At 38.1% G+C, this 14,663-nt stretch overlaps 1 protein-coding gene and 1 non-coding gene across 6 annotated transcripts; both read right to left on the bottom strand.

Annotated features, from left to right (window-relative positions):
• Window positions 1-563: 563 nt before the first annotated feature.
• Window positions 564-635, bottom strand: trnap-cgg (transfer RNA proline (anticodon CGG)). The gene has a single exon. It is a non-coding gene; the product is annotated as a tRNA-Pro (tRNA).
• Window positions 636-846: 211 nt separating this feature from the next.
• dyrk1ab (dual-specificity tyrosine-(Y)-phosphorylation regulated kinase 1A, b) lies at window positions 847-13,421 on the bottom strand. 5 transcript variants are annotated; one of them, XM_087282465.1, is made up of 12 exons: window positions 12,057-13,421; window positions 11,771-11,872; window positions 8,594-8,790; window positions 7,532-7,624; window positions 7,163-7,351; window positions 6,891-7,038; window positions 6,509-6,795; window positions 6,266-6,412; window positions 5,891-6,031; window positions 5,477-5,780; window positions 4,485-4,609; window positions 1,386-4,387 (listed from the first exon to the last, which is right to left on the bottom strand). In XM_087282465.1, the coding sequence occupies exons 3-12, from the start codon at window positions 8,711-8,713 to the stop codon at window positions 3,782-3,784; spliced, it is 2,160 nt and encodes a 719-aa protein (XP_087138591.1). In that variant the 5' UTR covers window positions 8,714-8,790; window positions 11,771-11,872; window positions 12,057-13,421; the 3' UTR covers window positions 1,386-3,781.
• Window positions 13,422-14,663: the final 1,242 nt, after the last annotated feature.

The following is a 14,663-nucleotide window of genomic DNA, read 5'->3' as shown; positions in this document are numbered from 1 at the left end:
GTTCATTACGGGTGGTACTAAATTTGAAGTTTAAATTTTGGGGTTGTGTGCAGGCAGCTTACTGTGTAAAATTGAGTAATAAAGCTTTTATTATAGGTAGAGGTATGAATTATAACTTTAATTTTACTTTTATTTTTGAATGTTTATTGTTTGTGTACAGTGCTGTTGTTAAGAAATAAAGTAAGCATTGAACATTGTAGGTTAACATTATTTTTTTAATTAACAGTTAATACATTTAAAAAGTTATAACCACTAAAAAGCCAAATTTTATTTAACAGAGGTTTAAAAGTGTTACTTTTCTTCATTGTCATAGCGGCATGCAGCGCGTGATTTCATAATTACATCGTGACGTAAAGAATCACTGAATCTGAACCAATGAACTGTTCGAAAGAACCGAACACAGTGCCATGACGGAGAATCAAACTAGTCTGATCTCTGTATTTAGATCAATGGTTCTTTGTAAGCAAAACGACGTATATTTCACTCGGAGTTGAGCACGTAGCATTTATTTTGAACCATGTGAGGTCAAAGCGAATTCATATTCGGAAGTAAAAAAAAAAGGTGGGCTCGTCCGGGATTTGAACCCGGGACCTCTCGCACCCGAAGCGAGAATCATACCCCTAGACCAACGAGCCGCGCAATATTTATCAGAATTCCCGCCACTTAAACATCCACTTACTGACTGAAAAAGTTTAATATCCGCCAATTTATTTTTGAGTTTTTGATTTTTTGGTGTATTGATTTGATAATCCGCAGCAACTATTTTAACAGGTTTATAATGAAATGTTTAGATTCGATGTGGTGAAGCAACAAGCCATGGAATAAAGAAAAAAAGCCAAGAGCGCGTCAATTAAGTTATTTTTTATATATCATACATAAGACTGTTTGAATATAATACAAAGGGCATTTTCATATACACAGCAAAGTCTTGACTAGAGCTTACAATCTGTGGACACTTATCCTTTCCCCATGCTGTTCAATTATATAGTGCATGTTGCATGAAAAGGGTCAAGAAAATATGAAAACTCAAAAATAATAATCAGAAGGCAGAAGAATGTTGAATTAAAAAACATGATCTTGTGTATCAGTGACAATTACCTAGAATGCATTTCTAAGAAAAGGGGAGAAACAGACCTAGCAAACCATGAGCATTATAAAAAGTGTGGACACACACACATGCGTCATACCCTGTGAAAAGATTCCTTCGGTACAAGTCATAAGCCCTACCTTTAATGTTGTCCTGTTGATGTCAAATGCATCTGACTAAAAGCAAATTTGGTCCATCGACCAAGACAAGGAGGGATTTTAAAAGAAAATGCAAGGGGGAATAAACAGGTAAGCAAACAGATGGCAATGTAATTGACATACCAGCAGGAGCAATGTAGTGAGTTCTATACTTCCTTTATTTAAAAAAATATAAATATATACATAAATTCTATTTCAACTATTAAAAAGGGGCTGCATTTCATGAAAACTGCACTAAATCAGACCTCATTTAGTAACAGCTGAAACAGGTGCACTCTTTTAAAAGTTTCTGCCATTTTGTTAAGATTTTGATATTTGGAATGTTTATGTCGACGCCAGCAAACAGCACTCCAATGTTTTATATATAGGCAAAAACATCTTTAACTAACATTCAGGTAAACCCCTTTTCTTCAGATTTCCACTAGCCGTTGAAAGAAATATACCAAAAACATGATTCTGTCTGAAAGTGACGTCTTCGCTAAAGGAAAAGAGTGAACACCACACGCTTTCCGGCAGGATAGTGTCCCACTGTCTGTAATTGAGCCAACTAGGGCTTCTCTGAAGAATTCAATTGAGACCTAAAGTGAGAAGCTAGGTGGTGGTGGTGGGGGGGGGCTCACAGCCTCTGATATAAAGACGAGAGTGAGCATAGCTATCCTTAACGTGACTATGAACACTTCTCCTCTTCAGAAACATGCATGTGCCCAGTGTCTGTGTGGCAGCGCTTCCCTTTCAATACTACATCTGAGGCAAGCAATCACTGGCTAACAAATTCAACTCAGACGCAGAGGTCACAGTAGCTACAGTAGACTGCCTGAATAAATAAATTTAAGTAGCCACTTAGATTTAAAAAGGTAGAAATTAGCATGTTCATCAAATTAGGTATAAAAGGCAGCATCACTGACTGATAGACCAGGTAAATATAAAACAAAACACTTTTCTCTCCTCGGAATACATTTGTATGAGCTCTCAGCTACTCTGTAGCCTGCAGAGTAACCGTCAGTGTCCCTCTTCCCTCCCCTTGACAGCAAAAACAAAAGGAAAAGGGTAACAAATCAGGGAGGTTTTTCCATATATTAAACCGATTTCAGTATTTCGTTAACATTAAAACAAAGTTCAGCAAACGTTGCAGTTTGAGAGAGAGTGTGTACAGACTAAAATGGACTCTGATGAGGCTCGGGCTGAAGTGGTGAACTGCTACATTATTTCTTACAGACACCTAGTGCTATAAAAAACAACAGCTTTGGTATATCAAAAAAAAAGGACAAGAAAAAAATAGAAAGACGGTCATAATAAAGTAATTGGTGTAAGATTCACAGCATAATTCAAGAGGAGAAAAAAGGCAGTCACATAAATCTCATTACATATCTTCTGTGTTCAACACAAAGAGGCAAATTTATGCAGATGTTTTTCCAATAGAAACCACATGCTTGACGGGAAAGGAAAAAAAAAAAACAAGCCAATCAATGAGAAATGAATACTTTCTATGTGAAATCCCACTTCGGCAATTTTAGGAAGTCATATTAGGGACGTTTGAGCAAGACCCTGCAATTTGGAGTCCTTTAAAAGAGAAAAATCTTTGCTAAATAAAGGCCTCTGAATAATGATTCTCGTTCAGCTTCACTAACCGATTAAGGACTCTTTCTTTAAACGTGAAAAATAGAGGACAGCCATCATATCTCTGTTTAATGATAAAGTCCAGCTCCTTTTCAGTCAAGGTCCAAAAGTCATAAGGCCAAAGGGTTCTCGACAGCAGCCCCCAAATCCACCTGGATCCGGATCTGCTCCCCTCCTCAGCACACCTCCATCATTATCTCCTCCTCCTCAGCTGCTGTACGTAGTCGAAGCCGGCCGGTCCTCCAGGCCTGAAGAGTACTGCACCTGCCTGTCTGTCTGTCTGTCTCGGGACCCAACACCAGCGGAGCTCAGCAGCTCAGTGCCCCGCTCCAAGAGTTACACGATACCGACAACACGAAATATCACTGCAAGTACTGCTTCCTTGACACGCTACAGGTTTAAACACACAGCTCTTTAGAGAAGTTTCACTTAAAGGGTAAAGAAAAGAACGACCAGCCAAATGATAATGTCCAATGTTTCACTTGTTTGAACTAAACAAATGTTTTGCATTGCTTTACATATAAAAAGCTGTACGACAGCTCACAGCTCTGAAATGCTCACTGTATTGAATGAAAAAAAGGGACAACTAAAACAAATCTAGATGAAACAGATGGTGAACAAGTACTGTATGCAGTTGAGTGAATGGGCAGTTCCACTATGGTTATCTGCTGCATTACGAACTCATCTAGAAATCGACAACGGAAAATGATGGAAATACATAGACTTTTGTTTTTAAATACTCTTCAATTTGTAGCGGTTCAGTGATATCTCCCCTCTGAAGTGAGCAGCTTTTATTCTCTATGCACCTTTTGAAAAAACAGAAAATGAAAACACCACCATTAAAAAAAAACAAACAAACAAAAGAAACAAACAAAAAAAAAATCCCACAGAAAACAAAACAAACCAATTTCAGCTAAAGTCACGAGCTGGCCATCGAGCTCTGCTGAACACAGACTCCAGTCATTGGAGAATCTTCCCTATCAATGCCTTGTCTCATGCCCAGGTGTCCCTCTGCTATAAAGTGACCAGTTCCTGTGTTTGTGGCAACGGGGTACGTGGGATTTCCAGCCATACCAGTCTCTTGGCGGGGATTTGAGAAGGCACCCAAACCCATACTCATACTTAAACTTCCGTTTTGGCTAAAGTCCAGGGTGTTGGCAGGAAGATGGCGGAGCTGGTAAGCCTGGTTGCCGTGGTTTCCTGTGGAAGAGGAAGATGTGGAGGAAGAGGATGCTGAGGAAGACAGAGATGTCATGGACAGATGACCGTGCACCACCTCCATGGAATCCTGGGTGGAGGCGCTGTTGGTGGGCGAGTTGTAGAGTCGTGGCCGTGGTCGCGTTGCAATGACCTGTCCGTGGTGGTGGTGATGATGGTGGTGGTGATGGTGATGGGGGTGCAATGCCTTGGGATGCTGGGGAGGCACATGAAAAGTGGTTTCCTGGACTGGATGAGTCTCTACAGTGACAGGTTCTGGTCCTACGATTCCAGGCCATACAACTGGTGGATGATAAGGCTGTCTCGCCTGCACAAACCAGAAACAGAAAAAAGCACTGTTCGGTGAGAAAGGTCAAACTCTGAATCGCTTTAACCACTTGACAAGAGAAGCCACAGGGGCTCACCTGAGGGCACAGGTTGTCACAGTCTATGGCTGGCATAGCTGTGCCGAAATGCCCGCTGCTGTGCCGATGGTGGTGAGTTGGATCGGATCTTGCTCTGCCACTGGTGCTTGTTCCAGATGATCCTCCTGGAAATAAGGCAAACAAACAGTGTTTAGCTTCACTCAGAGACACTACAATGATCAAGCCAGTTTTCAGAGCATGGTTTACCCGCACACTGGTTCGCACACAGGAATAATTGTGTACTTTGAAAGCAAAGAGGCTGACTGGTAGGACTGGACAATTAATCGAAAAAAAACTCAAGATCGATATTTAGAATCTATAATCGATTTTATTTTAATAGGTCAATTTTTTTCGATTAATTTCCTCACTGCGTGTGGAGTCACGTGACCCCACTATGTTAAGACTGATTATACTTCTACGTCAAGTGCATGCATATGGTCCAGTGCAGCCTTCGCACGGTTGCATACCTGCGCACCTCTCAAAAATGTAACTATACGTTGTGACGACACATAGCGTTTCAGAAGTGCTATTGCAAAACACAAACAGCACACTGAAGCACACATGCATGGCAACAGGAAAGCGCTGTGGGTCAGTAAATTATTATTTTTTTATTTCATTATCATAAAAAAAATCATTATCATTATTAATCGTAATCAAGTTAAAATATTCAGTTAATCGAGATTTTGATTTAAAGCCAAATCCCCCAGCCCTACTGACTAGATTGCATTAATTACAGTGCATCAAAGGTCTGGGTAGGGCTCAATGCTGCTAATTTCTGATATTTTTTCCTTAACATTTTCTTAATGTTATAAACAAATTTAAAAATTTGTCTCTATTTTTTCTTCATGGTTATTGTTATTTTCCAGCAATGATAGTTCTTAAAAGTAAGTTGCCAGAATGTGTTGTCAGGGCACATAACGGGTTTGTATTTAAAGGTTTAGGAGATATTGTTTAAAAAAAAAAGGTTTAGAACACAGAACGGGTAGCAGCACCTGAGCTTGAGGATGTACTAGAAGTGGTCCCTGATGACTGCGACTGCTCGAGTGCAGGACTTGTTGACACACTACTGCTTGTATTGGTTCCTTCATCCGTCGTTTTCTTGAAGAAACTGTGCTGGAGGGCATAGTAGGGCTGAATCCGCGTCTTGGGGTCATAGTCCAGCATTCTGAGAATGAGGTCCTTGAACTTCAAGTAGTCAGCTACTGCGTGGCCAGATTCTCCCGCCCGACGACCACCTGGTCCACCGCATTCCACTCCCAAGATGGCATGGAGCTTTCGAGATGCCGGAGGTTTGTACTGCTTGCAGAAAAGCAGAGAGACACTCTAGCACTTACAAGAAAAATAACAAGCATTCCAGCAGAAATCACCTGATGGTAATTTCTCTTTAAAATATTAGCAGCACATACCCTTTTTCCATCTTTGGTCTTCTTAATACTCCATGTTCCATCTGACAGCTTTTCAAAAAACTTCCTGGCTTTTGGTGCTAGGTCCATAATGTGATTGGGTGGGATCCCAAGTACTTCAACAATTTTGTTCATTTGGTCCACCTGATGGAATTTCATTTAAAATGATAAGCAATGTTATGGTAAATAATTGAGTCCTGTAACTGTCAGTTTAAATTTTGTAGAGTCAGTCAACTATGGCATTACCCCATAATTCTGTGCACATATCAATACACACATTTTTTTTAGGGAATTCATTTCCACATTTAAATAGTCACTGTCAATCCTAAAAGTTGACATTTGTGAAGTTTAGGGATTTGGGTAATAATAATTCATTACCTCATTGGCTCCACTAAATAAAGGTTCTCCTGTGTGCATTTCCACCAGAATACAGCCCAGAGACCACATATCTATGGCCAGGTCATATGGCATTCCCAATAACACTTCAGGGGAGCGGTAGAATCGACTCTGGATGTACTGATATATCTGATGGAAGAGGAAAAATAAAAATACTTCAAGAACACTGAGGTAATCTCTGCACCATTCTTTTTCCTCCACAATAAATACAATGATTCACGATACCCTTTGTCCCAGTTGGCAGGAGCTCCCAAAATCCACTATTTTGATGGCACTTCTCTTGGGGTTACATAGCAGGATGTTCTCTGGCTTTAAGTCACAGTGGATGATGCTGAGCTCAGGTGTAGCGAGAAACAGTAGTGCTGTACACAACTGCTGGGCAAACTTCCGTGTCAGATTCAAAGAAACACCTCTGAAGTTCGTATTTCGTAACAAGTCATACAAATTGTAGGACAGCATTTCAAATACTAAGCAAAGATGATTCCGGAACATGAAGTGCCGTTTCAAGTGCACTGAGGAGAGAAACATAAGGACATTTATATGTTAAATAGCAGCATTTGTAAAGATCTTGCAATTTAATGCAATACTTTTCAGTACAATTCCTTACCAATATAGTATTTCATCTCTGTGTCATGTTTGTTCATGAGCTCGAGAAGTCGTACTTCAATTTGAGCTTGATTCAGAAAGGCCTTCTTGTTCTTGATGATCTTAATAGCTACCCACTCTTGCTCAGCTCGGTCGTAGGCTTTTACAACCTAAAAAAAAAAATAGCATTCACGCAACAATAATTTTCGTATCAGATAATCAAACAACTGTGAAACGATGAATTTAAATATTTTTCTAAATAAATATGAAACTATCCCAGTGATTAAAAAATACCTGTCCAAATGACCCTTTTCCAATCAAAGAGTCGATTTCATAGCGGTCCATCCATTTTTCCCCATTCTTGACAACGTAATCGTAGTTCTCGTCATCATAGCCATCATTAAAGACTTTCCTTTCTTTCTTGTGGCTGGAGTCCTCACCTTGACCCTGTTGATGCCGTCGTTTCTTTTTTGCATAATACACCTATACAATCAGGATCAGTCAAAATAAAACTCCTTGAGCATTGCTGTACTTACAACAGTCTTATTTATAAATCTAAGAACTTCCTAAAAGAATACTGAGGTACAAATTTTCAACTATTTAGTGCACTATTATAGTAAGGATCATAAAAAAAAATGTGGACAGCAGTAAAATGAACTTTACCTCATTGATGTGTTTGTAGGTTTTGATCAGGTCTATGGACAGCTTCCTCAGAGGAGCTAAAGTGGGGTCACGAAAGCACTGGGGCATGTGCCTCTGCAATAAACACAGGGAAACAAATTGAATAGGTAATGCCATTCAATATTCAATCTTGTTTTTAATCGTTTTTCTGAAATTTTCTGTAATAATATTGAAAATGCAAATGTTTATATTGAGACTGCACGATAATGGAAAAATCTGATACTGAAATATTTTAGTTTTCTGTGATTAAAAATTGTGAAATGAAAACAGTTTTACAAAATAGTTTGAATTACTTTCTTTTTTTTTTTTTTTGTATTACTTTCTGGGAAGTCTAGCAGTATTTAGTTAAGAAATTGTAAAAATAACAATGCAAAAATAATGCTCGTCTTCCTTTGTTTTGTCTCATTTGTAGTCCAAATAACATACAATTTAGACAAAGTATAATTATTGTTTAGCTTTCACTGTCAGAAGAAATACTCAAAAATTTAAAGTTTTTCCTTATAATAATTTTGAAATAACCTTGCTTATGCTTTGAAATGTAGACATTTGTACTAGAAACAAGACAAAAATTGCAGAACATTCATATTAATTCCACATAAATATAGCGATTAAATGCAATTCTGTATCTCCTGGCCGACTATAATTCAGATTCAACATTGCATAGCTTTGTGATGGGACTATTGATGACGCTCACATTGCAATATCGATGCTGAAATGATATATTGGGCAGCCCTAGTGTATATGATTAATGTACAATTCAGTTCTGTAAAGTTATATTTTCTGTCTTTTAGTACATATCTGAAAGATTTGCTATAATTTTGCTGAAAAAACATGTGTAGAGATAATTACTAGTATACTCTCAAAATCATTCCACAATTTTATAGATTTTGTACAAAATTCTGCACAGAAACAGCATTAAAAATGTCTGCAGATTCTGTCTGGCCCAGGGTATTAATCAAAATCTAATTTAACAAAATGCAAACACTGGGTATGCTTCATCTATAATTATTCAGGGTGCACAAACAGAAGCAGGGCATTCAGTACCTGGCTGGCAGTGAGTGCTTGTGTCTGATCACTGTACGGCAGTACAGTGACAGACTGGTCTGTACTCTGCTGGTGACAGTCACTGTACTGCTGGTGCGAATGAGGCATGGGAGCAGCCATCTGAAGACCAGCAGCATGGAAAGAAAGAGAGGGTGCAAGCCGGACAGACGAGGGTTTGCATGCTGAGGTCTCTCCCCCTGGAGGAAATTTAAGCTAAATTAGTGTGTGTTAGAACAAAATTCCCCTCTCCCCCTGTGATCCTTTGAACAGCAAACCTCTTTCAGGTTATTAAGACAATCCTTTTTCTCTGCTTTAGGAGGGCTAAACCATATTTAAGTATGGGCTTGAAGCAGTAGAAATAATGCAAAACAGTACAGTAACAATGTAAAAATGTATATGTATGTCTGCAATTTTGTTTGAAAGAATTAAGACACATGTTCCATTAAGGGAAATGACAGAACATTCAAGGCATTAACAAATAAAACTAAAATAAAAAACACAGTGAGTCATGCAATATAACTACACAAAATAAGACGGTTTTCTTTACATTATCAAAAAAAAAAAAAAAAAAAAAACAGAAATGGCTACAGTGGAAATTTGATTTCAAGTGCAGAAATGTTTGATCAGAGAAATCTGTCCTTTTTGTGATAATTATAAGGAGCTTGCTCATATATCAGCATCTCTTGCCAGGCAACACAATGCACCACAGCCACACAGAATCCCACCACTATTCAGAATCCCAGCAACAGCACCTAATTAGCATAGCCTATCACCAAGAAGATACAGTGTGATTTGGCAAGCCCATCAATGTTCAAGCCAATCACAGAAGAGTATGCAAATAGCCTACTTTTGTTGCCAGGGCAGAGCTGCTCCCATTTTCCAATAAGAAAACAAGAAATAAACAAGAAATAAAATTGAACTTTGGCACACTTAGATGAAGCATCCACCACATTGGAGCCTGACAGCAAAATAGCAGCTCAGACCCCACTCATGGTGTAGGAGCAGAGAATGATTCAGCTGACCTAACTAAGGCAGGGCAAAGAATTCATGTGATCCACAAAATATCAGAGGATGGAAACACTTCTATAGCCTCAAACACAACCATTTTAAAGGATTGAACACATAAGCCAAGGAAATAATAATGATGCATTATTTAAAAGTATAATTGATGGTATCTAAATATATGTTTTTAAATGTATTTTTTAAAACTATTTTATATGGTTAGAATTATTGAAATGCTTCTCTTTTTTTATCTGTTCTGCCAAGGCATATTCCTCAATACTTGCTTGATGATTCATGTTGTCAAGGACTGTAATTCACCAAGAGAAAACTGATGTATGTCAGTCGAACAGAAAAAAACCCTCTGAAAGTATATTTATATTTATTCCTTTGACTTACTAGCTTAAAATGATTTACAATGCCTCAAGAATAAAAAAAGGAAATGCATTATTTTATCAAAAAATATGAAGAGATCGATTTAAAAATTATAAGACAGAACATTCAAGTGGTTTAAAAAAATAAGTCTTTGAAAACAGAAACATTCAACAAGACCCTCAGAGAGGCATCTAATTAATCCTTCTAGTCATTTATTTGTCTATTTCTCAGGCCTACATTTATATTTCTAATTCGGATTCCATTGCAAGAAAATTATCATTAAAAAACTAATGATATATTATGTTTTAATTTTATCTGTTTACTAATCTGTAATAATTCAGTTTAAAGGGAATCAAAAACTAATTTGTTTAATTATAAAGTGTAAAAAAAAGTTATGTATTATTAACAGCAACTTTTAATGATAAATACAAAATGATTTGATATTCTAATAATATGTGGTGTTTTCCTGGTTAGGACAGGTAAACATCTTACACACATCAAATTCCCTTGACTACTGTAAAGTGGGGGGAAAGCGATCATTAGGTGACCTTCCCATAAAACCAAACATGTTTAATGTACAATGGTTCAACTAACAATTATGGCTTTCTATTAAACATTTTTCAACATATAAACATAACTAGACATTACTTACAGTGTAATAACTGACACCTTCTCGAATAGCTAAATTATATTAAAGAAGTTCTATTATTTGACATTTTGCATAAAAAAATCACCACTGTAAACAAAGACAAACTTTGCACATGTTATGACTAAGCCACACATAATAATAAAAAAAGCGGCCAGCTATTTATGGTGTTTGCTACCTACATGGTTTTCCACTTCAACCTAATAGTAAAGCAACTGCATGCTCAACTATAACCAATCATTTTACACAGCAAATAAATTTGACTCAACACCAAAGATAAAAAGACTAAAAATAAATAACTAGACAACAGTTTCTACTCCAAAACAATAATGTATTAAAACAGCTAAGCTGAAGAGAATAATTAAACCCTTAATAGAAGCGAACAGATTGATTTGCTTGTAATACGTCTCACTTTTTTAAAGTTTCCTCAGAGTTATGCATGGATAGGATGGCTTGCATTTAAACTTTAATACAACACAAACACCATACTAAAAAAGGCCAATATAATTCATCATAATACTGAGCGTGTGATGCATTTTTGTTTTTCACTTAAAAAACACAGGTAACAAATTTCTATCCTAAAAGTACTTTTAAACTTAAAAAAGCATGATCAAGGTAATATCTCCTATTTTAAACATGCACATGTAAAAGAGTTCAAAATGTTTATTCCATCCTCTTCTTGAAATATCCTCAATATACTTAAAAGTTTCTTTTAAATGTTCTAAAAGGCTGATCAAACAGAGGCCCTGGAGTCACACTACAGCAGAACAGCTGGATTTCAGCACCACTAAAAGTCCAAAACAAAGTAAATAAGATGGAAAGAAAAGGCATGTGGCTGTGCATGAAGCTAGAGTAAATGACATATCCTGGTCCTTTTGATACCTGGAGGCCTATTCTCCTGCATATCTAGCTGAATACGTGCGTTTTTCAACTTAAATAAGCTTTGTGCTATAAATTAATAATCTGAAAGCAACCTGTTTAACTTAGTCCACAGTCAATTAACGTTAAACATGTAGACTGCTGCGGAAGTAATAAACAACAAAACATGGCACCTGACATAGATCCACCTATAAAGTTCCATCGTAAACTTTACCTCAAAAGCAACAAACAACGACCATACTTTTAAGAGGTATGCCTGTGTGTGTGTATGCATTCACCTGTACTATTATTAGGGCCCTGAGTATATACAGTAGTACCAGGGCTGAACCTTCGGGTGACAGTAAGGGGAAATCTTACATCCTGTCCTGTCCTGTATTTACCTGCCAAGAGATCACCACTCATCCATCAAACAAACACGAAAGCGTCAATCGATAGATTGGCGAATGCAAATCGGAGCGGCGTGCCATCACAGTTCCTCCATATTAACTATAAATAACTTGATGTAAAGCGAGCAAAGTAGCCAGAGTTAAACGGAGTGATAGAGACAGGTAAAGCGGACCTTACCTCTCTAGCTGAACTAGCCATTCATCGGGCTCGATCGGACTCGTTTAACGTCACGCAAAAGTCTAAACTCGTAACGTACTACATGACTGAGCAATGTTTGCTGGATAACTATGGTTAGGCATCACATCGCTGGCTAATGTCAGCCCCCCCTCCCCCGACAGGAAACCAGCCTGATGGCTAACTGACAACACGCTAGTCATGGGGCTTCATCATCATCGCCATCATCATCCTCATCACCAGCAGCGTTACCAACCAAACACTCCCATCAGACAGATGATGTGATCATAACGTTAAGTTACACTTCTCTAATCACCAGCTGGCCGACTTTCTGATGGTGTATAAAATCACTAGGCTTAGCAAAACACACACGACGTTTGCTCTAACAAGCTGACCTAACGTTAGTGTTGCTACACACGGGTTGCGTTACCGGTTTGACCACTAACAGGCTAACGTTATCCTAAAACTTGTGCAAATGCTTAGGGGGAGTGTAAAAGCACGCGGAGGTGATCGGACGAGCTAACAATGATCGCTAACTAACAGAAGAAAGTTATTAATCGGCTAGCCGTTAGGCCGAATAATCCTAGCCTGTAGCTTCCACCATTCACAGTTTGTAAACAAATCCACAGAGGCTATATGATCCATTTAGACCTCTACAAATGTCAAAGACTCACCTTTAATGGTGTGATCTTCATTTAAAGTCCCAGATCCAGTAAGGTAAAGCGACTGATCCAGTTTCTCTACGCTGCTTCCAATAAGACACCCCTAATGTACTGAGCCAGACGGGGCTAAACGCCTTCCTATTTGAGCTGACAGGTACAACAGCGTCTTTCCAGTTCGTGTTTGCCCGTGTCAGACTTCATTTGTGCGTTGATCATGGTTTATAAGTGGTGAAGTGAAGGCTAGCGGCTAGTTAGCGCTCTGTCTCAGTGACTTGAACGAACGCAGCTAACCAGCTAGCGCTCGGAAACGCGCATTGAAGATTCTTCGCTCCTGGAGAGGCGGAGACGCGAATTAACGGGGTTCAAAGGCAAAATTAGTCGCGAAAAAACAACGGCGTGAGGATGCCGTAAAAAGAGCTGCGTAAAAATGTGAACAAAACCCGTTAAGATTTTCTGTCAGTTTTCACAAAATGGCGCGCGTTCCAAACCTGCGCAGCGGACCGGCCCGGCGGACCCGAGACACGGACTACTAGCCCACCAAATATACTCCAGACATTCCGATTCTTTGTCCCCGATGTGGTTTTTAGTCCGACCCGGTTGGCGAAGGCTTTTCGAAACTGTCACTGTTAGGAGCGCGTGACTGCATTATTCCGGCGGGAAGCGAAAACATTTGAAAGATTAAAAAAGCAACTGACAAAATGGCGACAGCCTGGCCTGTTGCTATGGCAACTGTCAATCAAGCAGCCTAGTACCCGGATGCTCAGATGACGATTCGTAGGAGGGGAGCAGTAAAGGTTGTGTCAGTCAAGTAGAACTGTCATACAGAACACAATAGTTTAATCATTTCGCTAAAAGATACACAGTTTGGCCTGCATTTAATTTTTTTTCTATTAATAGCTTGCACAAAGTTTTTGAAAATCAACTGCAAAATGTTTGAATCAACCCAAGCACACTAAAAATGTAACGTTATACAATTTGTTATCAGCAAATACCATAAAGGGACTTTAGTATATCAGTTATGCTTTAAAACATCAGAATTGATATTTGCAGTTTTTAAAGATGATTAAAAACCAAGTAGCCTATGTTTGGGTTGGACTATAGTTTGGCTAATGTGTTGTTATTGAATAGAAATTTTGCCTTATTTGTGTACCAGTTTTAGTAGCTACAAATTAATATGGTTGTTAAAGCAAAACCATGGCCTAACCTCAAAACCTGTTTATTTATTCATTAATTGCTTGAATAGTTTATTTCAGCAAAACATGCATGTGATAAATTACTCAAAATTTTGTAACATTAATGTTTTAAAACACCAGTTTAACAGTTTTTACCTTTAAACTTTAAACTTTTTATTGTGCGTTCTGCTTGGCACAGAAAGGAAATTTGTCTGTAACACTGGATTTAAGACAACAATTCCATACATACAACCACCACCCAATAACAACACTCATCAAGACAACAACAGAAGTAAAAAATGTAAAAACCACCTTAGCCCCATACATATTTTCCGCAGGTTTAATGTTGTTGTTGTTGTTTCAAAAAGACCACTACTCAACAAACACGGTGGATTCCTTTATAATCCCACTATATAAAGTTTTGTATACCATTGTTTTTGGGAACCAAAAGTTCCTTCCCAAACCCCCAAAAAGGAATTAATTAAATAAATAAATAATAGATCTAATTATACTCCCAAACACTAGAATATGGAAGTACCCTTTACTGTAGCTTCTGATCACACATAAAACATGTTGTTCAGCTTCACATCATATTTTCTAGTGCAAATGTTTACAAATTCTTAAATTATTTCAAAAGCAAAACTATGTTAGTTAAGAAGTTTTGTTTTCTGTGAAACCGATCTAAAAGAAACAAGTGCATTAAAGCAAAAACCTAAAGTCATAGGAACTGTGGTACGTAGTTTGTTCCTCCTGGGCTGAAATATCCATTTCCTTCT

Source organism: Danio rerio, chromosome 15 (assembly GCF_052040795.2).
Source record: "Danio rerio strain M-AB ecotype USA chromosome 15, GRCz13ab, whole genome shotgun sequence".
In the NCBI taxonomy this organism is placed as follows: domain Eukaryota; kingdom Metazoa; phylum Chordata; class Actinopteri; order Cypriniformes; family Danionidae; genus Danio; species Danio rerio.
Note: the sequence above shows the minus strand (reverse complement) of the source record. Positions and strands in the feature narration are given on the sequence as shown.

Coding starts and splice junctions, on each gene's coding strand:
- dyrk1ab (XM_087282465.1), bottom strand. CDS start 8,713: ATGGCTGCTCCCATGCCTCATTCGCACCAGCAGTACAGTGACTGTCAC. Junction 6,032..6,265: donor TATTTAGTGGAGCCAATGAG/GTAATGAATTAT, acceptor AAATTCCATCAG/GTGGACCAAATGAACAAAAT. Junction 5,781..5,890: donor AGACCAAAGATGGAAAAAGG/GTATGTGCTGCT, acceptor TTCTGCAAGCAG/TACAAACCTCCGGCATCTCG.